General features: G+C 44.9%; 1 protein-coding gene across 1 annotated transcript in view; it reads left to right on the top strand.

The window, feature by feature from the left end:
* LOC139268085 (protein shisa-like-2A) overlaps window positions 1-23751 on the top strand; it is a 36584-nt gene extending 12833 nt beyond the window's left edge. The window contains exons 2-3 of the mRNA XM_070886099.1: window positions 19756-19895; window positions 23579-23751. Coding sequence (XP_070742200.1) covers window positions 19756-19895; window positions 23579-23751 — 313 coding nt within the window. The remainder of the gene's footprint in view (window positions 1-19755; window positions 19896-23578) is intronic.
* Window positions 23752-23961: the final 210 nt, after the last annotated feature.

The following is a 23961-nucleotide window of genomic DNA, read 5'->3' as shown; positions in this document are numbered from 1 at the left end:
CCTCCCTGTGCCAGGGTCAAGGATGTCACCGAGCGGCTGCAAGACATTCTGGGGGGGGAGAGGGAGAACAGCCAGAGGTCGTGGTCCATATCGGTACCAATGACATAGGTAGAAAGAGGGATGAGGTCCTGCAGGCAGAGTTTAGGGAGCTAGGAGAGAGATTAAAAAGCAGGACCTCAAAGGTAGTAATCTCCGGATTACTCCCGGTGCCATGTGCTAATGAGTACAGAAATAGGAGGATAGAGCAGATGAATTTGTGCTGGAGAGATGGTGCAGGCGGGAGGCCTTTAGATTCCTGAGGCATTGGGGGAGGTGGGACCCTTACAAGCCTCAACAGAGCCGGGTCCAGTATCCTCGCGGGAGGGTTTGCTAGTGCTGCTGGGAAGGGTTTAAACTATATTGGCAGGGGGATGGGAACCGGAGAATAGATTCAGTGGGGAGAGAAGCAAAGCTGGAATTGGGCAGCAGAGAAGTAGAAAGTGAATTTGGAAGACAGAGGAAAAAAGGGCTGGAAAATAGACAACAGGGGAGTTTGGTAATACTAAATGGTATATTCTTCAATGCAAGGAGTATAGGAAATAAGGCAGATGAGCTGGGAGCACAGATAGACACTTGGGAGTATGATATTTTCACTACTACTGAGACATGGCTGAAAGAAGGACAGATATGGCAGCTGAACATTTCTGGTTACAGGGTTTTCAGATGGGATAGAGAGGGGGATAAAAAACGAGGGGGTCGCAGTATTGATTAAAGAAACAATTCTTCTTAGGCGGTCCCTCAAATCGAGGATGACTTGCTTCCACACCAAAAAGGAATGTGTTCAATGAGTTCACAGGTGTTTCAATGAAGGACCTAATATTCCAGATCCTGAACTTTTTGCAAGTGTTCATGGAACTGTGCTCACTACTCCTGTGCCTGAAACCTCCCATGATATTTCACGTTGCTCAATGGCAGCTTGCAGAGCAGTGAATCGTTGGCCAGCTGTGTACCAGCTGTTTACATTATGCTCTGCAAGGAGGCAAGAGACTCCTGCACCTGTTTGTGTTCCTGATGCTGGCTGCCCACATGAGGTTGGAACCACAAAATGATTCAGCAAGGCCTGTGCCAATGCCATGCCTTTACTCAAGAGTAGACAGTCTTTCTTCAGACTCTACCTCTGCCCCTTCCTTGCCTATGAAAGAGGACTCACTCTGTGCTTCCTCTTCTAAATCACCAAGACCCTCTGGAATTAGTTTATCTGGGTGTGCTTGAACTACTGGTGATGCTGAATACTGTGGCAATTTACTGTTTCTGGGCTGCGATATATCTGTAAGAAGAAAATGCAACAAGCTAATTCAGTGCTCATAGTTCGGCATATTGTACATAGCACAGGTTATGATGCTATATAGTCACTGTTTTACAGCTGGTAAATCGCATTTGCACAGAAAAGGAAGATGATCACAATTACATAAAGCTGGAGTGAATTCCTCTCGTCCTGCATGCAGCCACCTACGATGTGCAGCTTCATAGCCGATAGCCTCTCTGAAATTTCCATTTCTCATCTGTACTCCTTGCCTTCCTTTGAAGGCAGCTTTTTTATGTAAGGGGAAGATTACTATGCATTGAATGAGAAAATATTTTGTGTTGTCTACTTTAGTCAACAGCATAGTTTTAGAGCTTTATGCATAGTTTACCTGAACGTAACATTGCTTATCGACAGAAGCTTTGTGAGAAATGAATGCATTGCAATTGTGAGCTTTATGTGTGAATGATTATAATCAGCCATCAATCTTCTCAGTTGCTTCATTCTGGCTTTCCTTTTATTGCTCTTGCTGTGCTAGTTCTGAATAATGCTCATTAACTCCCTTTGTGTTGCATTTGCAGCAGGGTAATGGATCCATTCAGTTTAACTATATTTAGAAACTCAAGCAGACGTGTCTTAAAACCTTTAATTTGTTTTTCATCAGCAGCAACTATCATATATGGCAAGATACATTTGTTCAAGCTCATCCTCATTTCTCACCTTGCACTTTTCTTCAAGTTTGATTTATTCTTCCAAGTATAGTGCAGGCGCTTTTTAAATACATGACCCCACATTGACTTGAGTGATAGCCTGAAACATCTGCTTCACCTTGGCGGTTTTCTCCTTAGCTTTGCAGGAAATCTTGATCGGTAAATCTCGCTTTACGCGTTCTGCACTCCTCCTTCATTTCTCACAGGAGTGATCAAGTGTTTTGTGATTGTCAGCTGCACGTGTGAATTGTATTAGTCAACCTTCAATCTTTCCCAGTAGGTAAACAAAATTCATCATCATATGCAGTCCTTCGAAATCGAGGAAGACTCTAAACGTGAGTTCTTAGGTGACTGAACAGTCCAATACGGGAATTACAGTCTCTGTCACAGGTGGGACAGATCGTCGTTGAGGGAAAGGGTGGGTGGGACTGGTTTGCCGCACGCTCCTTCTGCTGCCTGTGCTTGCTTTCTGCATGCTCTCGGCGATGAGACTCAAGGTGCTCAGCGCCCTCCCGGATGTTTTTCCTCCACTTAGGGCAGTCTTTGGCCAGGGACTCCCAGGTGTTGGTGGGGATGCTGCATTTTATCAGGGAGGCTTGAGGGCGTCCTTGAAACATTTCCTCTGTCCACCTTGGGCTCGCTTGCCATGTAGGAGTTCCGAGTAGAGCGCTTGCTTTGGAAGTCTTGTGTCAGGCATGCGAACAATGTAGCCCGCCCAACGGAGCTGGTCGAGTGTGGTCAGTGCTTCGTTGCTGGGGATGTTGGCCTGACCGAGGACGCTAACGTTGGTGCGTCTGTCCTCCCAGGGGATTTGCAGGATCTTGCGGAAGCATCGTTGGTGGTATTTCTCCAGCAATTTGGGGTGTCTACTGTATATGGTCCACATCTCTGAGCCATACAGGAGGGCGGGTATCATTATAGCCCTGTAGACCATGAGCTTGGTGGCTGATTTGAGGGCCTGATCCTCGAACACTCTTTTTCTCAGGCGGCGCTGGCGCACTGGAGGCGGTGTTGAACCTCGTCGTCGATGTCTGCCCTTGCTGATAATAGGCTCCCGAGGTATGGAAAGTGGTCCACGTTGTCCAGGGCCGCGCCGTGGATCTTGATGATGGGGAGCAGTGCTGTGTGGTGGGATCAAGTTGGTGCAGGACCCTTGTCTTACGGATGTTTAGTGTAAGGCCCATGCTTTCGTACGCCTCAGTGAAGATGTTGTCTATGACTTGGAGTTCAGCCTCTGTATGGGCGCAGACGCAAGCATCGTCCGCGTACTGTAGTTCAACGACAGAGGTTGGGGTGGTCTTGGTCCTGGCTTGGAGCCGACGAAGGTTGAACAGGTTCCCACTGGTTCTGTAGTTTAGTTCCACTCCAGCAGGGAGCTTGTTGAGTGTAAGCTGGAGCATTGCAGCAAGGAAGATGGAGAAGAGGGTTGGTGTGACGACACAGCCCTGCTTGACCCCAGTCCGGACGTGGATTGGGTCTGTGATGGATCCGTTGGTCAGGATCACGGCTTGCATGTCATTGTGGAACAGGCGGAGGATGGTGACCATCTTTTGGGAGCAACCAAAATGGAGGAGGACCCTCCGTAGTCCCGCGTGGCTGACAGTGTCAAAGGCCTTTGTGAGGTCACAGAAGGCCATGTGCAAGGGTTGGTGCTGTTCCCTGCATTTTTCTTGCAGCTTTCGCGCCGTAAAAATCATGTCCGTTGTACCCCGTAGGGGACGAAATCCGCACTGTGACTCCGGGAGGAGCTCCTCAGCCACAGTGAGAAGACGGTTGAGGAGGATTCTAGCGACAACTTTCCCAGTGGCTGATAATAGGGAGATTCCTCTGAAGTTGCCACAATTGGACTTATCCCCTTTTTTAAAGATGGTCACGATTACTGCATCTCTGAGATCTCCTGGCATGCTCTCCTCCTTCCAGATGAGAGAGATGAGGTCATGCATTTGTGCCAATAGTGCCTCTCCGCCATACTTTAGTGCCTCAGCGGGGATTCCATCCGCTCCCATTGCCTTGTTCTTGAGCTGGCAGATGGTCTTTCCTACCTCGTGCAGGGCTGGGGTTTTGCTGAGATGGTGGCGGGTAATAAAATTAGGGCTCATGAGATTAGGGGTAATACTGGCATGGATTGAGAATTGGTTAATGGACAAGAAACAGAGAGTAGGGATAAATGGTTCATTCTCGGGTTGGCAATCAGTAACCAGTGGGATGCCGCAAGGATCAGTGCTGGGACCCCAACTATTTACAATCTGTATTAATGACTTGGAGGAAGGGACGGAGTGTAACATAGCCAAGTTTGCCGATGATACAAAGATGGGAGGAAAAGCAATGTGTGAGGAGGACGCACAAAATCTGCAAAAGGACATAGACAGGCTGAATGAGTGGGCAAAAATTTGTCAGATGGAGTATAATGTTGGAAAGTGTGAGGTTATGCACTTTGGCAGAAAAAATCAAAGAGCAAGTTATTATTTAAATGGAGAAAGATTGCAAAGTGCTGCAGTACAGCAGGACCTGGGGTTATTTGTGCATGAAACACAAAAGGTTAGTATGCAGGTACAGCAAGTGATCAGGAAGGCCAATGGAATCTTGGCCTTTATTGTAAAGGGGATGGAGTATAAAAGCAGGGAAGTCTTGCTACAGTTGAAAGGGTTTTGGTGAGGCCACACCTGGAATACTGTGTGCAGTTTTGGTTTCCATATTTACGAAAGGATGTACTTGCTTTGGAGGCAGTTCAGAGAATGTTCACAAGGTTGATTCCAGAGGTAAGGGGGTTGACTTATGAGGAAAGGTTGAGTAGGTTGGGCCTCTACTCATTGGAATTCAGAAGAATGAGAGGGGAGCTTATCGAAACTTATAAGCTTATGACGGGGCTTAACAAGGTGGATGCAGAGAGGATGTTTCCGCTGATAGGGGAGACTAGAACTAGAGGGCATAATCTTAGAATAAGAGGCCGCCCATTTAAAACTGAGATGAGGAGAAATTTCTTATCTCAGAGGGTTGTGGATCTGTGGAATTTGCTGCCTCAGAGAGCTGTGGAAGCTGGGACATTGAATAACTTTAAGACAGAAATAGACAGTTTCTTAAACGATAAGGGAATAAGGGGTTATGGAGAGCGGGCAGGGAAGTGGATCTGAGTCCATGATCAGATCAGCCATGATCGTATTAAATGGCGGAGCAGGCTCGAGGGGCCATATGGCCTTCTCCTGCTCCTATTTCTTATGTTCTTATGTTCTTATTGTTATATATGTAAACCTATAAATACCTTATTTAACCACCAGAGGGCTCATCCCCTGGAGTCCCAAGGGATCCCACAATCCCTAGGAAGCATCTGTACATAAGGATGCCTCACAGGCTGGAGAGGCACTCTGAGACCTGTAATAAAGGACTACGGTCATACTTTACTTTGAGCTCACAGCATCCGGTCGGATTCTTTATTCAAGACATAACAACTGGCGACGAGATACAGATGACGAACCCCACCACAACGATGCAGAGAACAGTGGGCATCTTGGAGAAATTTTCGTAGGGAGATGATTGGGAAACTTTCGTGGAGTGACTCGACCAATACTTCGTGGCCAATGAGTTGGAAGGAGAAGCGAACGCTGCCAAATGAAGGGCGACCCTCCTCAACGTTTGCGGGGTACCAACGTATGGCCTCATGAAAAATCTGTTTGCTCCAGCGAAGCCCACAGAGAAGTCATACGATGATTTGTGCACACTGGTCCGGGAGCATCTAAACCTGAAGGAAAGCGTTCTGATGGCAAAGTACCGATTCTACACGTACAAGAGGTCTGAAAGCTAGTCGCCGAGCTAAGGCGCCTTGCACGACATTGCGAATTTGAAGGACACTTGGAGCACATGCTCAGGGACTTCTTTGTACTTGGCATTGGCTATGAAGTAATACGTCTCAAACTTTTGAATGTAGAGACCCCAACCTTGAGTAAAGCTATAGTGATAGCCCAGGCATTCATCGCCATCAGTGACAATATCAAACAAACCTCTCAGCACATGAGTGCTGCTGCAAGTACTGTGAACAAAGTAACGTTGTTTTTAAATTGCAATGTACAGGGCAGGTCACACATGCCTGCAGCTGCATGTCCGCAGATGTCTCAGAGTCCACCATCAAGGGTGATGAATGCAGGGCCATTTACACCTTGTTGGTGCTGTGGGGGTGATCATCGTTTCCATTCATGCCGCTTCAAAGGATACATTTGCAAAGGCTGTGGAACAATGGGATACCTCCAACATATGTGCAGGCGAGCTGCAAACCCTGCTAATCCTGCAAACCACCATTGCAGAGGAGAACAGATCCACTGTGGATCACGACGAACCAGAGCCTTAGACTGAGGAGGCAGAGGTATATGGGGTGCACACATTTACCACAAAGTGTCCCCCGATAATGCTGAAGGTTGAATTAAATGGACTCCTGATGTCAATGGAGCTGGACACAGGCGCGAGCCAGTCCATAATGAGCAAAAAGCCTTTCAATAAATTGTGGTGCAGCAAGGCCTCAAGGCCAGTCCTGACTCCCATCCGTACTAAACTGAGAACATACACAAAGGAACTGATTCCCGTAATCGGCAGTGCTACCGTAAAGGTCTCCTACGATGGAGCTGTGCACAATTTAACATTCTGGGTGGTAACGGGCGATGGCCCCACGCTGTTCGGCAGGAGTTGGCTGGGAAAAATACACTGGAACTGGGACGACGTCCGAGTGCTCTCGTCCGTCGACGACACTTTGTGTGCCCAGGTTCTAAACAAGCTCCACTCGCTGTGCGAACCGGGCATCGAGAAGTTCCAAGGAGCAAAAGTGCAAATCCACTTGATTCCGGGGTGCGACCCATCCATCACAAGACGAGAGCGGTACCGTACATGATGAGAGAGTGGGTGGAGATCAAGCTGGACTGGCTGCAAGAAGAGGGCATCATTTCGCCGATCGAATTCAACGAGTGGGCCAGTCCGATCATTCCAGTCCTCAAGGAAGATGGCCCCGCCAGAATCTGTGGTGATTATAAAGTAACTATCAATTGTTTCTCCCTGCAGGATCAATACCCGCAACCAAAGGCAGACAACCTATTTGTGACGCTGGTGGAAGGAAAAACGTTCACGAAGCTGGACTTGACCTCGGCCTACATGACGCAGGAGCTGGGTCTCACCTGCATCAACACGCACAAACGTCTCTTCATTTACAACAGATGCCCGTTTGAGATTCAGTCAGCCGCGGTGATATTCCAGAGGAACATGGAAAGCTTGCTGAAGTCGGTCCCGCGCACCGTGGTCTTTCAGGATGACATCTTGGTTACAGGTCGGGACACCATCGAGCATCTGCAGAACCTGGAGGAGGTTCTTTGTCGGCTTAATCTGTGGGGCTCAGGCTAAAACGATCGAAGTGCGTTTTCCTGGTGCCTAAAATGGAGATCCTGGGGAGAAGAATCGCGGCGGACGGCATCAAGCCCACCGATTCGAAGACGGAGGCAATCAAGAATGCACCGAGACCACAGAACGAGACGGAGCTGCGGTCATTTCTAGGTCTCCTGAACTACTTTGGTAACTTCTTACCGAGGTCTTAGCACACCGTTAGAACCACTGCACTCCTTACTGCGTAAGTGGGATGAATGGGTATGGGGTAAAAGCCAAGAAAATGCCTTTGAGAAAGCTAAGAAATTGTTATGCTCAAACAAATTGCTTATGTTGTATGATTCATGTAAGCGTTTGGTACTAACATGTGATGCGTCGCCGTACAGCGTCGGGTGTGTATTGCAACAAGCTAATGAATCTGGGAAATTGCAACCGGTTGCTGATACATTCAGAAGTCTATCTAAGGCTGAGAGGGCCTACAGTATGATCGAAAAAGAAGCGTTAGCGTGTGTTTATGGGATAAAGAAAATGCATCAATATCTGTTTGGGCTCAAATTTGAATTGGAAACCGACCATAAGCCATTTATATCCCTCTTTTCTGAAAGTAAGGGGATAAATGCGAATGCATCGGCCTGCATCCAGAGATGGGCGCTCACGTTGTCTGCATACAACTACGCCATCCGCCACAGACCAGGCACAAAAAACTGTGCCGATGTTCTCAGTAGGCTGCCATTGCCCACCACAGGGTTGGAGATGGCACAGCCCGCAGATTTAGTTATGGTAATGGAAGCATTCGAGAGTGAGCAATCACCTGTTACCGCCCGACACATTGGAACCTGGACGAGCCAGACCCCTTACTGTCCTTAGTAAAAAACTGTGTGCTCCACGGGAGTTGATCTAGTGTCCCGTTAGAGATGCAGGAAGAAATAAAGCCGTACCAGCGGCGCAGAGATGAAATGTCCATACAGGCAGACTGCCTCCTATGGGGTAATCGGGTAGTGGTGCCAAAAAAGGGCAGGGACACTTTCATTAGTAATCTCCACAGCACCCACCCAGGCATTGTAATGATGAAAGCGATAGCCAGATCCCACGTGTGGTGGCCCAGTATCGATGCAAACTTAGAGTCCTGCGTGCACAAATGCAACACATGTTCACAGTTAAGCAATGCACCCAGGGAGGTGCCACTAAGTTTATGGTCCTGGCCCTCCAAACCGTGGTCCAGGGTCCATGTCGACTCTGCGGGCCCATTCTTGGGAAAAATGTTCCTCGTGGTTGTAGATGCGTACTCCAAATGCATTGAATGTGAGATAATGTCGGCAAGCACGTCCGCTGCCACCATTGAAAGCCTGCGGGCCATGTTTTCCATGCACGGCCTGCCTGACATCCTTGTGAGTGACAATGGGCCGTGCTTCACTAGTGCCGAGTTCAAAGAGTTCATGACCCGCAATGGGATCAAACATGTCACATCTGCCCTGTTTAAACCAACGTCCAGTGGTCAGGCAGAGCGAGCAGTGCAAACAATCAAGCAGAACTTGAAGAGGATAACTGAAAGCTCACTGCAGATTCGCCTATCCCGAGTCTTGCTTAGTTACCGCGCAAGACCCCACTCGCTCACTGGGGTTCCCCCTGCTGAACTGCTCATGAAAAGGGCACTTAAGACAAGGCTCTCATTAGTCCACCCTGATCTACATGAACAGGTAGAGAGCAGGTGGCTTCAACAGAATACATATCATGATCGTGCAAATGTGTCATGTGAAATCGAGATTAATGATCCTGTATTTGTGTTGAACTATGGACTAGGTCCCAAGTGGCTTCCCGGCACTGTCGTGGCCAAAGAGGGGAGTAGGGTGTTTCTGGTCAAACTTTCAAATGGGCTCACCTGTAGAAAACACTTGGACCAAACCAAACTCAGGTTCACGGACTATCCAGAGCAACCCACAATAGACTACCTTTTTCGACCCCCCAACACACACACAAGTGGTAACCGACCCAGTGGTTGACCACGAAGCAGAATCCATCACCCGTAGCAGCCCAGCAGGACTCACCATACCCAGCAGCTCTGCAAGGCCAGTTGCGCAGCAGCCCAGCGAGGGCTCAAAAAACGACTCACCAAAACCAGCATTTGCACCGAGACGACCAACCAGGGAAAGGAAGGTCCCAGATCGACTCACATTGTAAATAGTTACATTATTGACTTTTGGGGGAGCGTTATATATGTAAACCTGTAAATACCTGTTTAACCATCAGAGGGCTCATCCCCTGAAGTCCCAAGGGATCCCACAATCCCTTGGGAGCACCTGTACATAAGGAGGTCTCACAAGCTGGAGAGGCACTCTGGAAACCTGTAATAAAGGACTACAGTCACACTTTACTTTGAGCTCACAGTATCTGGTCAGATTCTTTATTCAAGACATAACACTTATGTTCTTATGTTCTTATATCAATGATTTGGATGAGGGGACAAACTGTACTATATCTAAGTTTGCTGATGATACAAAGCTAAGTGAGAATGTAAGTTGTGAGGAGGTTGTAAAGAGACTTCAAGGGGATGTAGACAGGCTAAGTGAGTGGACAAGAACATGGCAAATGGAATATAATGTGGTGAAATGTGAAGTTATCCACTTTGGTAGAAACAATAGAAAAGCAGATTCTTTTTTAAATGGTGAGAGATTTTAAAATGTTGGTGTTCAGAGGGACTTGGTTGTCTGTGTACACGAGTCAGTGAAAGTTAACATTCAGGTACAACAAGCAATTAAGAAAGCAAATGGCCTTTATTACAAGAGGATCTGAGTATAAGAGTAAAGATGTCTTATTTTGCAATTATTTAGGGCCCTGATGAGACCATACCTGGAGTATTGCGCACAGTTTTGGTCTCCTTACCGAAGGAAGGATATACTTGCCATAGAGGGAGTGCAATGAAGGCTCCAGACTGATTCCTGGGATGGAGAGATTGTCCTAGATTGAGTAGATTTTAGTCCTATATTCTCTAGAGTTTAGAAGAATGAGAGGTGATCTCATTGAAACATACAAAATTCTTACTGGGCTCGACAGGGTAGATGGAGGGAGGATGTTTTCCCTGATTGGGGAGTCTAGAACCAAGGGTCACATTCTCAGAATAAGGGGTCGGCCATTTAGGACTGAGATGAGGAGAAATGTCTTCACTTAGAGGGTTGTGAATCTTTGGAATTCTCTATACCAGAGGGCTGTGAATGCTCAATCGTTGAGTTTATTCAAAACAGAGATCGATAGATTTTTGGATATTAAGGGATTTAAGGGATATGGGGATAGTGCAGGAAAGTGGAGTTGAGGTAGAAGATCAGCCATGATCTTATTGAATGGCAGAGCAGCTCAAGAGGCCAACTGGCCTACTGCTGCTCCTAATTCTTATGTTCTTGTGTTTCCTTTATTGATGCTGCTGTGCTAGTTTTAACTTATCCTTTTTTTACAGAAAGTTTGCACTCATAACTTCACAATTTCACCCCACCTGAAATTGCTGAGGACGATAATCTCTGTCTAAAGCCAGATAATGGGGCTGATTTTCCTGTGCTTTGTGCCTGAAGAATGCTTATTCCAAGTACAGGAAAAAGGGGCAGAAATTCATAATGCTGGATCTCTGCCCCTTCTTGTTGCCCCCGGATAGCCAAAGGCTAATAGTTGCCATTGTAATGAGGAGAAAGGGAGTATTCCTGGCCTTTCTGCCTAATTTATCTGCCCAGTGCCAGAAAGGTACCTAATTTGAGGAGTAGCCAGAAGAAGTGGGCTTAAGACCCTTTTCCAAGCCTCTCTGCAATCAAACTCAAAGACAATAGGGGCCAAAGTAAGTCTCTTTTTTTTTTAAGGGACATGGATCAGCACAGGAGGCTTTCTGGATACAGTTTTTGATCAGCAGCCAGAAGGCCCTGATGCCAATATCATCTTTACCATGTCCAGACGTCAGGCCCTGCTAGTGGAATGTCTGGTCTATTTGAGTGACTTGAATCTGGAAATACAAGTTACTTCAGGTAATTTTGAGTACACTCCACCTGTCTGACAGCCAACCGCAGGGAGGTGGGGACAGGAAAATCGGCTCCTGTGTTGTAAGTGTCCTCAGACAAAATCATTATTGCTAAGATCAGAATGTACCCTGACATGCTTGTAGTGTGAATACTTGTAGGAATGACTCATGTAGAAATAAATTCTCATAATATCAGCTTCATTTTCTTGTTGATTGTAGCCCATTATTGCTGCTACACTATTTTTATAGTCACACAAGCTTGACTGTCAGCCTTTCTTGCTGAGTGTTCTATGAATGCACTAGTTTGTGGTTTTGTCTTCACCATAAACAATCCCGTATAGTGAAGTCTTGATTGTCTTTGCTCCTTCAGAATATATATATTCCAGTCATTAATATTGCTTTGATGCGCTTGAAGCTGCATATTAATACATATTAACTTAGTTCAATTTAGAAAAAATATAGGCTGGGAAATTCCCTACCTTAGCGCTGACCGTTAACATCATATTTCTTCAAAAAATGGTGGCCGCCTCGCTTCAGTCCGCTTCATCGCTCGCCTCTCCAATGCAGATGTGCAGATTGTGATGTCAATCGGCATGCAACGCCTGATTTGTCGCACAACTGTGATTTTGGATGTCACCGCCGCCAAAACGTCCTCCCCTAACCACGCATGGAAGATCGTGCATGCAGCAGTACTACAGATACACTGTCAGCGCTTATTAAAGGGACACACACTTCTTTCGGGTAAGTTTCAATTTCTGCTTTCATATTTTATTGAAGCAATGGCTTGGCGCAATACATTTAAAAACTTGTTAAAGTGTGCAGGGAGTGCTGCTGGGCGCTTGAACATAAGAATATAAGAAATAGGAGCAGGAGTAGGCCATTTGGCTCCTCGAGCCTGTTCCACCATTCAATAAGATCATGGCTGATCTGATCTTGGCCTCAACTCCACTTCCCTGCCCGCTCCCCATAATCCTTGACTCCCTTATCATTCAAAAATCTGTCTATCTCCACCTTAGATATATTCAAAGACCCAGCCTCCACAGCTCTCTGGGGTAGAGAATTCCAAAGATTTACGACCCTCTGAGAGAAACAATTCCTCCTCATCTCAGTTTTATATGGGCGACCCCTTATTCTTTGGATGTTAAAGGAAGGACTCTGAGAAGGCAGAAAATGCTGGAAATACTCAGCAGGTCAGGCAGCATCTGTCAAGAGAGAGAAACAGAGTTAACGTTTCAGGTCATCGACCAATTGTCCTGGCCAATATGTATCCCTCAATCAACATCACTAAAACAGCTTATCTGGTTATTATCACATTGCTGTTTATGGGAACTTGCTGTGTGCAAATTGGCTGCCGTGTTTCCTACATTACAACAGTGACTTCACTTCAAAAAGTACTTCATTGGCTATAAAGCGCTTTGGGATGGCTGGTAGTCATGAAAGGTGGTATGCAAGTCTTCTCTCCCCACAGATGCTGCCTGACTTGCTGAGTATTTCCAGCATTTTCTGTTCTTGTTTCAGATTTCCAGCATCCGTAGTATTTGGCCTCTGAGAAGAACTCTTACTCACAGTCCTGGGGCGCATGGAGATGAAGCAGGGGCAGCAAAGGGGATAAGCTGCTCGCAAAGGGAGGAGGGAGAAGCAGAAGAGGAAAAAATGGAACAAAGGATGCAACCCAGACAGTCGCTTTCTGGCCAGGAAATCAGGGATCGAATCATCCGCCTGCGGTACCAGTGACCACAACCTCAATTCCCCTTTCAGCATTTGTCCCACACCTGACCTTCCTTCTGTTACTGACCATCACACTGTCCTCTTGACCACAATGCTGAAATAAAAGCAACCACAAAGCAAACTTTCCAATCCCACTTTATCCATATATGCATCCAATACGATGTCAAAAAATCAACTAATCACCATTCTGCATTCCCTTAGTGACTGTCTTGTGTCTGCCTTTGTCTATCCTAGTGATGTCACACTGTGCTACCTCAGTGGCTGCAGTATGGCTGGTGGAAGGCTGATGATTTTCAATGGGGGGGGACTACAGATAGCCTTGCAGGACAACCTCGAGGAGCTGGTGTTTGGAAGTGTGAAATTGATTGATAGTGTTCTTCCTCCTCCTCCTCGTCCTCGTCTTCTCTCTCTCCCCCTCCCCCCCACCCCCGGAAAACAAGAGCTGCATGCTTACACCTTCAGAAGATATTGAGATATTGTGGAATGAGGGGGGAAGTGGAATGTGAGTAGCAAGATAACGTATGAGTTAACCAGCATCTTTTAGCCCCGCCACTGGCCAAGGGCTCAGCCATGTCCCTGCCAAGAATTGCTGGCACTGTCTCCTCCAAGGGGGTGAGGTGAAGCTAGGAATTGGAGGTGTGCCTCATGTTTGGTACAGATTGTTGGTAGGTGAGTGATGGTGCGGGGGGCGGGGCGGGGCAGGGCTGTGCATTCAGCAGTGTGTGAGACTGGCGGTGCAGTTGGTAGCAGACGACTTTTGAAGATGCATTCACTGACCTTGACTAATGATCTAAGATCATGAAGCTTCTTTGGGCACTGGAGCCAGGTTGTGGGGTGACACTGCTGGCAGTGACGGCCTAGGCGATCTGGTCCCACATCCTTCTTTCTGGAGGTCCTCCTGGCCCCCTGTGGGTAGACAACCTCTCTTCCAGTGTTGACCCCCTGCACAAAGCTGGAATGCTGTGTCTGAGACTCTGGGTGCCCTTTCCCTGGCTTGTTGAGCCATTTGTGTTAGTGCTGAAGCACTTTTACCATATTTTATGTGCAGAAAGCAGTTCAATTTTAAGAGCTGAAGACTGCCTCGTTGGGAATGATTTTTAATGTTATTTTTCCCAGAAGGCAATTGAGCTCTAAGGGCTAGAGACTGCCTATTTTGGAATTATTTTTTTCAGTAGGCAGTTCCCCTTTAAGGGCTAGCTTTCCAAAGTGACAGCCTTCTGCTGAGCTCACAACCTGAAGCAACGCATTGGTCGCTCAGCTGTGTGCTGAAATGATTCAAATCAGCAGGCAGCACCAAAGTAATAGTGTTGCCTGTGATTTTTTTACGGGTGTGAACAAATCTCCACCCCATGGATATATCGCCCAGTTTCAGGCCTTATCGAATTTCGAGGCCATAGCATCTTCACCATCGTGCACCTTTCTGCTGGTTCCGCGCAGTCCGCAACCGGCTTTCTCAATGTAAAGTTTTGCGCAGGTGTCAAACTGTGAATGGGCCGCATAGCCCCTTGAAGGGGCCACACACCCAAAAATAATGAGGGAACATTGGCCTTCACTCCTGCCTCGCTGAAGATAATCAGACATCCAATGCTGAATAGCCTTTTCTCATTCCATCTTTTGCGTGCATCCGACACATATCCGCGCTATAACTAAGACCGTCTATTTCCACCTCCATAACAATGCCCGTCTCCGCCCTTGCCTCAGCTCATCTGCTGCTAAAACCCTCATCCATGCCTTTTTTACCTCTAGATTTGACTATTCCAATGCACTCCTGGCTGGCCTTGCATGTTCTACCCTATGTAAACTAGAGGTGATCCAAAACTTGGCTGCCCATGTCCTAAGTTATACCAAGTCCCACTCACCCATCTCCCCTGTGCTAGCTGACCTACATCGGCTCCAGGTTAAGCAACGCTCAATTTAAAATTTCCATCTTGTTTTCAAATCTCTACATGGCCTCGCCCCACCCTATGTCTATAATCTCTTCTAATTCTGGCCATTTTCAGATGAGACATTAAACCAAGTCTGCCTTCTCAGATGGACGTAAAAGCTCCCATGGCATTATTTGGAAGAAGAGCAGGGGATTTATCCCTGGTGTCCTGGGGCCAAGATTTACCCCTCAAGCGACATAACAAAAACAGATTATCTGGTCATTATCACATTACTGTTTGTGGGAGCTTGCTATGTGCAAATTGGCTGCCGCGTTTCCCACATTACAACAGTTACCACACTCCAAAAGTATTTCATTGGCTGTAAAGCGCTTTGGGATGTCCGGTGGTCGTGAAAGGCACTATATAAATGCAAGTCTTTCTTTCTCTTGAGCATCCCTAGTTTTAATTGCTCAACCATTGTGGCTGTGCCTTCAGCTGCCTGGACCCTAAGATCTGGAATTCTCTCCCTAAATCTCTCCGCCTCTCTACCTCACTTTCCTCCTTTAAAACGTTCCTTAAAACCGACCTCTTTGACCTTTGGTCATCTGCCCTAATTTCTACTTATGTGGCTCGGTGTCAAATTTTGTTTTATAGCACTTCTGTGAAGCGCCTTGGGACGTTTTACTGCGGTAAAGGTGCTATATAAATACAAGTTGTTGTGTGAAAGTGGAATGGAGTGAGTGAGATTCTGTTGACTTAGGTTGTGATGTGATCACTGACAACATTCTATGAAAATTGTTTATCAAATGGTTGTTTATAACAATCAGAGATGGAAGAAGGCTGATTTACTTTTAATGTATAAGTGGACTTCTATATTCAGTTTTGCTACACAATCAATACTGGTATAATACGTATTGCTTATGGCTCCTTACAAACCCATTGTTAATAAAATTTGAAGATTTCAAACTTATCTTCAATTAAACAACTTCTCATTTAATACATGTTCATATGACATTATAAATTAGGTTTATTTTGAAAATATTTATTTAATTTGAAATTAGTTTTACATGTCTCACCTTTCATCCAATGAAGCAAACTCATTATTATTGTAATAAGAACTGACTGCTACTACTTGCAGAAGTGATAAATGAGGTAGGTCAGATTTTTAATTTGAATTTTGATAGGCAACATTCAGAAAATTTAAATCAAAATTGCATAAACAAATATTGACCAACGTAAAATCTGTGGGCATGAATATGGCAGTGTGCTGACTGTCTCAGTGTGAAGCGAAGAATATTGTACCCTTTATTATATAAGTATCTGTTTGAGAATGGGATTGAAGGTTTTAAGGAGAGGAATAGTCTGAGATGATCAAATAGTGCAATGACTGAAATCTTTCTCTTTGACTTCGATGGCACTACAAATGTGCTGGGGTGGCTGTTCTGCCCACCCAATAGTGGTGCTGCTGAGTTTAATAAATTCACCAGGGCCCAGCCTAATTCACATGTTTTTGGTGGGCTCCCAGTGGGGTTTCCACTTGCACTGAGGAGCCTGCCGGGGTGCGATAAATTCAAAGCGTCGAAGTCCTGCAGTGGCAGGAATTTGCTGTAAACCCTTCTCCCCCGATGGGCTCCCGCAGTGCAGGTGGAACTGGTACCATAGTGTTTATGTTACTGGACTAATGATCCAGAGACATGAGTTCAAATCCTGCGACAGCTGGGGAATTTGAATTCAGTTGATTAAATAAATCTGGAAGTAAAAAGCTAATATTAGTAATGATGACCAAGAAACTACTGGATTGTCATAACACCCCATCTGGTTCACTAATGTCCTTTAGGGAAGGAAATCTGCTGTCCTTATTGGGCCTATTTGTGACTCCAGGGCTAGACCAATGTGGTTGACTCTTAACTGCCCGTTACAAAAAAATACTGCAGCAGTTCAAGAAGGCAGCTTGTCACCACCTTCTCAAGGGCCTTGCCAGTGGCATCCACATCCCATGAACAATTTTTTTTTTAAAACAACGGGGGTCCACCAATGTATTTAAAGGAGCTATCCTTCTTCAAGCTAGGGAAAAGCATGTGACCTCTATTAGAACCAATGTGAAGTGCTTGGACAAGAGTGCAAATTAATTGTCCTTTTGTTGATTACACAACCTGGGATGGGCTGTTTAATTTTTAAAAGGCCTTGCTGACCCTAGCAACTCTATGGCCGCGATTTCTCCACACGCATCAGGATCGATGCGGCTAGGGTTGGTGGCATGTGGAAAGCCCCCTCCTAACTCGAGCCCGCTCTCCCGAATCTTCCGATGATTGGGCTTGTTAAGTCCGCCCTGCAGGCTTCCCGGCCAATTAAGAGGAAGCCGGTCTGATAACGTCATTTGATGACGCATCATCAGCTGGTTTCCTTAAAGGGACCATGCCCACACTGGTTTTGACAGTTCTTCTGTCACTGTTCTGCAGCATTGAGGTGCTGCAAACACTGACAAGCACTGCGCAGAGGTGCATGGCTGCACCCAGGCTCTCCCATGAGTCACAGCACGCAGGGAGGTTCTCTTCCCTTCCCATGAATGGAAGAGATCTCCCCAGGACACCAACGCAGCCTGGTTGCATATTGCACGGGAGGGCACAAGCAGGGATGTTGTCTGGAGGACCAAGCTGCAGTGGGGCAAACCTTTCAATGATCTCAGTAGATCACAAAATGTTACTGTAAAGCCACACTCAACCTCATCCTGCTGTGCCACTCATCACATCCCTATCACTCTGCCTTCCGTACTCTACCCCTGCACATCCTTTCTCACACCAACTACCTTGCACCTCCACCCATCCCTCTCTCTATCTACATTATCAGTTCCCCATTTCACTAGCCATCCCTCATACTCATCTTCATCCTTATCCAATCATACCAACTAACAACAAACAAGGGTAGGCACTTGGATCCTTTGGCCAATGTTCATGTATAGTTAATGTTGATGTGTTGTCAGACCTTGAAATCTTTATTTGTAGCACTTTGCATTCTTGGGCCCCTTTGGAAGTGGTTTAGCTAGTTGTAGTAAATGATGAGACCTAAGGCACCCCCACAATGGCGATGAGTGTGAAAGGAATGGCTTGGGCATTGCAGGGATGCTTTGTGGTGCTGGTGTAGGGTGGTGCCAACCTGGTGCATCAAATGGCAGTCAGGATGCACAGCGTGAAGTGAAGTAAATGTGGCCATGGTGAGGCCATCACTGGCCTCCCGGGCAGCACTATGGTTGGGTGCTGATGCCCTGTGTCCTGTGCAGCATCAGGTGATTGCAGAGAAGGTTGCTGTTGCTGTTAGTGATGCTGGTGCGTTTAGTGATGTTGGTGTTGGGGCTGATCGTGGTGAGATTCTAAGGACCAAGCTGAGATTTTTTCCAAAGGCATCGATGCTGTTAGAATAGATGGCAGGTGAGGTTGAGGTGACAGAAGTGATCTGTCAATGGTGAGAGAGGTTGCTCCAAGGAGTTGACAGTGAATAGAGGGGTCACTGCAAACACTTCCAACCTTCATACAGCTCAAAAGTCTCTTCCAAATCTTAAAGGCTTCAGCTTTTGATATTGGAAAGTGAACAGCTGTAAAATGGTAGCTTTTATAGAACTTCTGCAGCTGTCAGCTAGCCAAAATAATGGAGAGTCACTGAGAACCCGACTCCACTTACCTGCCGTGAACCCGAAGCACGGCAAACCTGTCAAAAGGTTGGTAAAATTGTAAGTGCCTGCTTTTAACCATCTTAACTACCATTTAAGTACCATTTCATTATTCAAATTACCTGTCCCGCCACTTGTTGTCGGGTCTGAACGCAGATATGACAGTTCAGAAACTCACACGGAGGCGGGTTTAGAGCGGGATCCTGACCCGCTGATATTCAGGGTAATTTCAACAGCGGACCCACCTCCAAATCCGCACTCGCAGGGTTGTGAAGATTCTGGCCTATATGTGGAGGAATGTGTCTAAATGCAGAACAGTCTCAGGTAGTATTTGTCGCTAAATTAATTATTTGCTCTTTATTAGAGTGTTACTTAGTGTAACTAAAGTGGCATATCCTCCTTAATGGTTCCTATCATACTGGGATGGAGAGAATTGTTTTGGAACTACAACGGTTAAATAGTAGAGGTATGACAATGGAAAAATCTCCTGGAGCTTTGCTTGATTACACAAGGGGGGAAAGGGAGTATTTATGTAAAACCTCTAATTGTGCCAATTCTCTTTTGCCAAATTCATCCTGTTTATTCTGAGCGCTGGATTTGGCAACATCAGGAAAATAGGATTTGTTACTGCATCTTTGTTCAAAAGTTGCAAATTCGATTACAAAGTGGTTACTGCAAAGCAGGATTTGTCACTGTGGTCAGAAATGTCCTCATTGTCAGGCTCAGAAAGTCCACAAAGATCAGCAAAGATAAAAGTGGTCACAATCAAGATCGTACATCTTGTGTAAGTGCTGGTAGCAAGTCATTTATCATTGCCGGTGGAAGCATTTTGCCATACCTATATACCAAATTGTTTATGCTATAGTCCCACTTACCATTAGAAGCAACCCTGTAAGATAAAGAGGGTATTAATGGATAGAGTCCGTAATTGTACAGTTTCTACATGATCGTTGAAGGAAGCTGGCTTGATAGGTCAGATATCCTTTTCTCATTTCACATTTTCTTATATTCCTGTATGTGGAGGAATGTATCCAAATGCAGAAGAGTTTCAGGTAGTACTTATTGCTAAAGTCTTGAGCTAAATTAATTTTTATTAGAGTGATATGTAACCTAGGATCAAATGTAAAATAAATCTTTTCTTGCACATTGTGTTTCAGTATCGGGGCTCTGGTGGGACTGTCGATAGCAGCAGTGGTTCTTCTAGCTTTTGTCATCACAGTTTGTGTTCTGTGCTACCTTTTCATCTGCACTAAGCCACAGTCCAGGCTGGATACTGGATTAGATTTGCAAACACCCAGTAAGTTGACTTTATTTGAAGATGTTCATTATATGTGTTTGGTTTTGTATCTGCTGCTAATATATTCAGTAGATTATTATTTAACAACCTGATAGGTTCTTCGCAAATAATAGCCATAGGCTCCTGTTGGATAAACTGTAAATCCACAGAATTGCATAATGTCCGGCAACACGTAATATGTTCCTTTAAGAGCCCTTTAGTCACATAATTACAGGTGATATCTTTCGCTTTTCCGTTCCCTTCTCTCTTTTCTTTGTTCAAATTTAATTACTTAATTGGGTTTTATTTACCTCTGTATTTTATTTTTCTCAAATCTCAGTTAGTTTCATCTCTGCAGATCTGTCTGTATTACAAACACTAGTTTTTCTGTCAGTTGCTTTTTTTGCCCTTTAGTAAGCACGCCCACAATTTTTGTCGGCAGGGTGTAGTCAAATGTATACGTTGCATACCTACTTTTCATTTTTGGTGACAAGCGTATGCTGACTTCTCAGTTGCCATAAATGGTGCTATAATTGTGTTATAGAGACTTTGGAGGGCCACAAGATTAAATCCTAGTTTGAAGCATCTTAGTTACCAAGATAGGCTCAAAGAGCACTTTAGAGAATCATATAGGTGATTTGATCGAGGTTTATGTGATGCTGAGGAATAGGGTGTGTTTGTGAAATCATTTTTTTCCTGATAAATAGGTTAGGGAGAATCAGGGGTCACAAACTCAAAGTTAGATGTCAACTAGATTAGATGACAGGAGCTGCTTCTTTTCCCAGAGAATAATGGACGTGTGGAACAGATTGCCGGCTTGTGCGGTGAACCCTGATTCACTGAATTCCTCAAGCGAGAGCTGGACTTGTTTCTGGCTGGGGCGGAGATCACTTCATATTAAAGGTAGGTACTGTATAACATTAATTAGGGAAAGATTAATCTCCTGGACTAGTTTCAATCACCTAACAAGGGTTGGAGGGGAATTTTTCAGGTTATATTTTCTCTAATTGACCTGGGTTTTATCTGTTTTTTTGCCTCTCCCAGGAGATTACATGGCTTTCTGTTGGGGTGGGGTGTATATATATTGTGTGCGACTGGATGGACCAGTAGGTCTTTTCCAGTCTGTTATTTTTCGTATGTGTTCATATATTGCATACATCTGTCACATAACTGCACATTTTGACATCGGGAATGGAGTCAAAAGGAGGGCTTGTTTTTTCCCTTTAGGTGCCTATTGCTTTGATTTCAAATAACCTTCCACCTTTGAATTGTTTCTCCAGGCTGCCTGCAGGTTCCTACATTAAAGGTCTTTCAAGGCCTCCTCCCGGAATCCTCCAAGTTCCAAGCTCTCCTGGACTGCCCCCATGTTCAGAGCTCTCCTTCAGGCTAACTTTGGGACCCGAGTTCTTGGACAGGCCTTATACAGGTCCCCAGGCCACCTCCAGATCCCACTGGAGATTTTGCTCGAAGAATGCTAAATATCACGGAGATATCACGGAGGGTGGATCTGAAACATGAAGGCTGGAATGTGGAGGTGCACTCGTCCAAGACTGGAGTCACTCAAAAAATAATCTTGGTCACTCCTCTAAGACTGGAGTCACTCAAAAAATGATCTTGGTCACTCCTCTAAGACTGGAGTCACTCAAAAAATGATCTTGGTCACTCCTCTAAGACTGGAGTCACTCAAAAAATGATCTTGGTCACTCCTCTAAGACTGGAGTCATTCAAAAAATGATGTTGGTCACTCCTCCAATACTCCTCTATGTCACAAGATCTCCCCAGCTTCTCCAGGTCCCAAGCTTTTCCCCAGAACTTTTCCAGTGGGGCTTGAACCCAAAAGCTTTTGACTCAGAGGTGAGAGTGCTACCAACTGAGCCACGGCTGACACAAACTGGGAGATAAAACAAGGGGATAAATCATCAGGTGGCCTGAATATTTGAAAACATGACAAACCGGTATTTGTGATTGTGGTTTGCTGTTCTGCTCAGTGGATTCTAATATATACTTCAATCACTTTTTAGCAATAGACAAGATGATTAGATCTAAATAAAGATTACTGCAAAATACTGGACGCTGCACCAAATAAATTGTCTAAAATTGAACATTTGTGAATGTATAGGTTAGTGGGTGTTTAATTCTTCAAAGTAATTGTCTTCAGTATGGTGTTTTTGCATGACAAATCTTTTTGCTATAATTTATTAGGTGTGAATGGAGATCACAGCATTGTCATTCTGCTATCCACATTCTGGCTACCAATATTGTGAGACTCCTCAGCTGCGATTTATACCAATTACATCCACATCATTCAAGTATATATCATTTACTTGTGTATTATTGATTCTTGCTGAGTGTGAATACATGTTGTAAAATGTGAAGAATGGCAATCACTAAAAGCTGGGCATCATTGATTGAATCAATTTTCAGATGATACCAAACTAGAAAAGGCAGTGTAACTGGAGGAGGCAGCTCCGAAATTATAAAACAAATTGGATAAAATAAGTAAGCAGAACGATGGCAGATTAATTTTAATGCAGACAAATATAAAGCACTGCACACAGGAAGGAAAAATTGACAACAGATGTACTCCATCAATAGTATCAAAATAGCTAAGAATGAAGCCGAAAAAGAGCTAGGAGTCTTAGCCGACACAGCACTAAATGTGTCCAACCAATGCATAGAAGTAATCAGCAAAACCAATAGGATATTGAACTGCATCGCAAAAACAGCAGAAAATAAGTCAGAGGAGATAATGATTAAAATTCATGATGTTCTGGTCGGCCTGCACCTTGGATACCGTGTTTGGCAAGAAATAAGAGAGACATTCAAGTGCTGGAATCATTGCAAAGAAAAGCCACGAGGCTGATCCCTAGTGTCAGCAGTCTGAGGATTCAGCTTGTAAAGGAAGTATCTGAGAGGTGATCTTTTAGAGGTATATAGGTAGTTAGGGATATAGAAGAAGTTAAATTAAAATATGAGCATAGAACTAGGAGATTGGGTTGAAACTAGTAAAAGGTAATATTAGGACTGATATCAGGATAGCCTTCCTCACAAAACAAGGGACCAATGTATAGAGTTAAACTTCAAGGTAGAGTGATAGAGGCAAAAAACCCTGGAAAAAAATAAAAAAGCAACTGAGTGCAACAAAGATCTCTCAGGATGAATTAAGATGGTACTTATATTTTGATCTTATGGATGTGATCTTTTTCAAGGATTTCATGACATATGATACTCTTTCCAAAAAAGAAATGCTAGGTGATTTTCTGATCTACATCTTTTCTATTTGTCCTTGAGGGAGTTTACTATTGCGTTTATGCACCTGTTTCACTGGTAATCACACAGTCACTTCATTCATTGCAGAGAGAGTCAGTGCTACTGTCACCATCCCAACAACAACTTATCTGCCAAGAACTGCCACACAGTACAGGAAGAGGTTCAATGACCTCATAAGGTTAGCAAAGTTAAGTGTAGGTGCTGGTGCCAGTACACATCTATCACTTGTATTGCTGTCACTCGATACTGACTCAACACCTATGTGTCAGGAAAGCTGAGTAGTACAAAAATAAACCCCTCAAAGTGCTCAAGCACTGTTTTAGCTAACAACCACTGCCTCAACTCCCATAACCTGCCACAAGGGCTTCTCCCAGTCTTCAAGGACACCCCAGAAACTGTTCAACCATTTACATGGCTGTTTTGTTTTTCTGCAGGTACTGAACAAACTTTAGAAATCCCAAATCAGTCCAGTGGGCCAAGTACAATCAGAAAGCAGTTCCAGAGTCGGAGATTAGATTGCGACAATCAGCCACCTGAACCTGACAGACTGTTCCAGAGATGTTTCATAGCTACTGTCACAACAATTAACATACAAGACTCCTCGTGAAGTTCTTGCCATTCTATTTTGGAATTTGCCAAAATAAATTATTGTACGAGTTGTGTATGTGCAATTGTCTTACAATATAATACTGTTTCAGACTGTGATTACAAACAACTTTATTAAAAATGTTTTTGAATGTAACTGCTACAGATTTTATGGAGGGGATGTATTTGATGTCATAAACAGTGAAAGGAAACTGTCGAGCAAAGAGAGACA

The sequence above is a fragment of the Pristiophorus japonicus genome, chromosome 8, assembly GCF_044704955.1.
Source record: "Pristiophorus japonicus isolate sPriJap1 chromosome 8, sPriJap1.hap1, whole genome shotgun sequence".
In the NCBI taxonomy this organism is placed as follows: domain Eukaryota; kingdom Metazoa; phylum Chordata; class Chondrichthyes; family Pristiophoridae; genus Pristiophorus; species Pristiophorus japonicus.
This window is presented reverse-complemented; position numbering and strand designations above follow the sequence as displayed.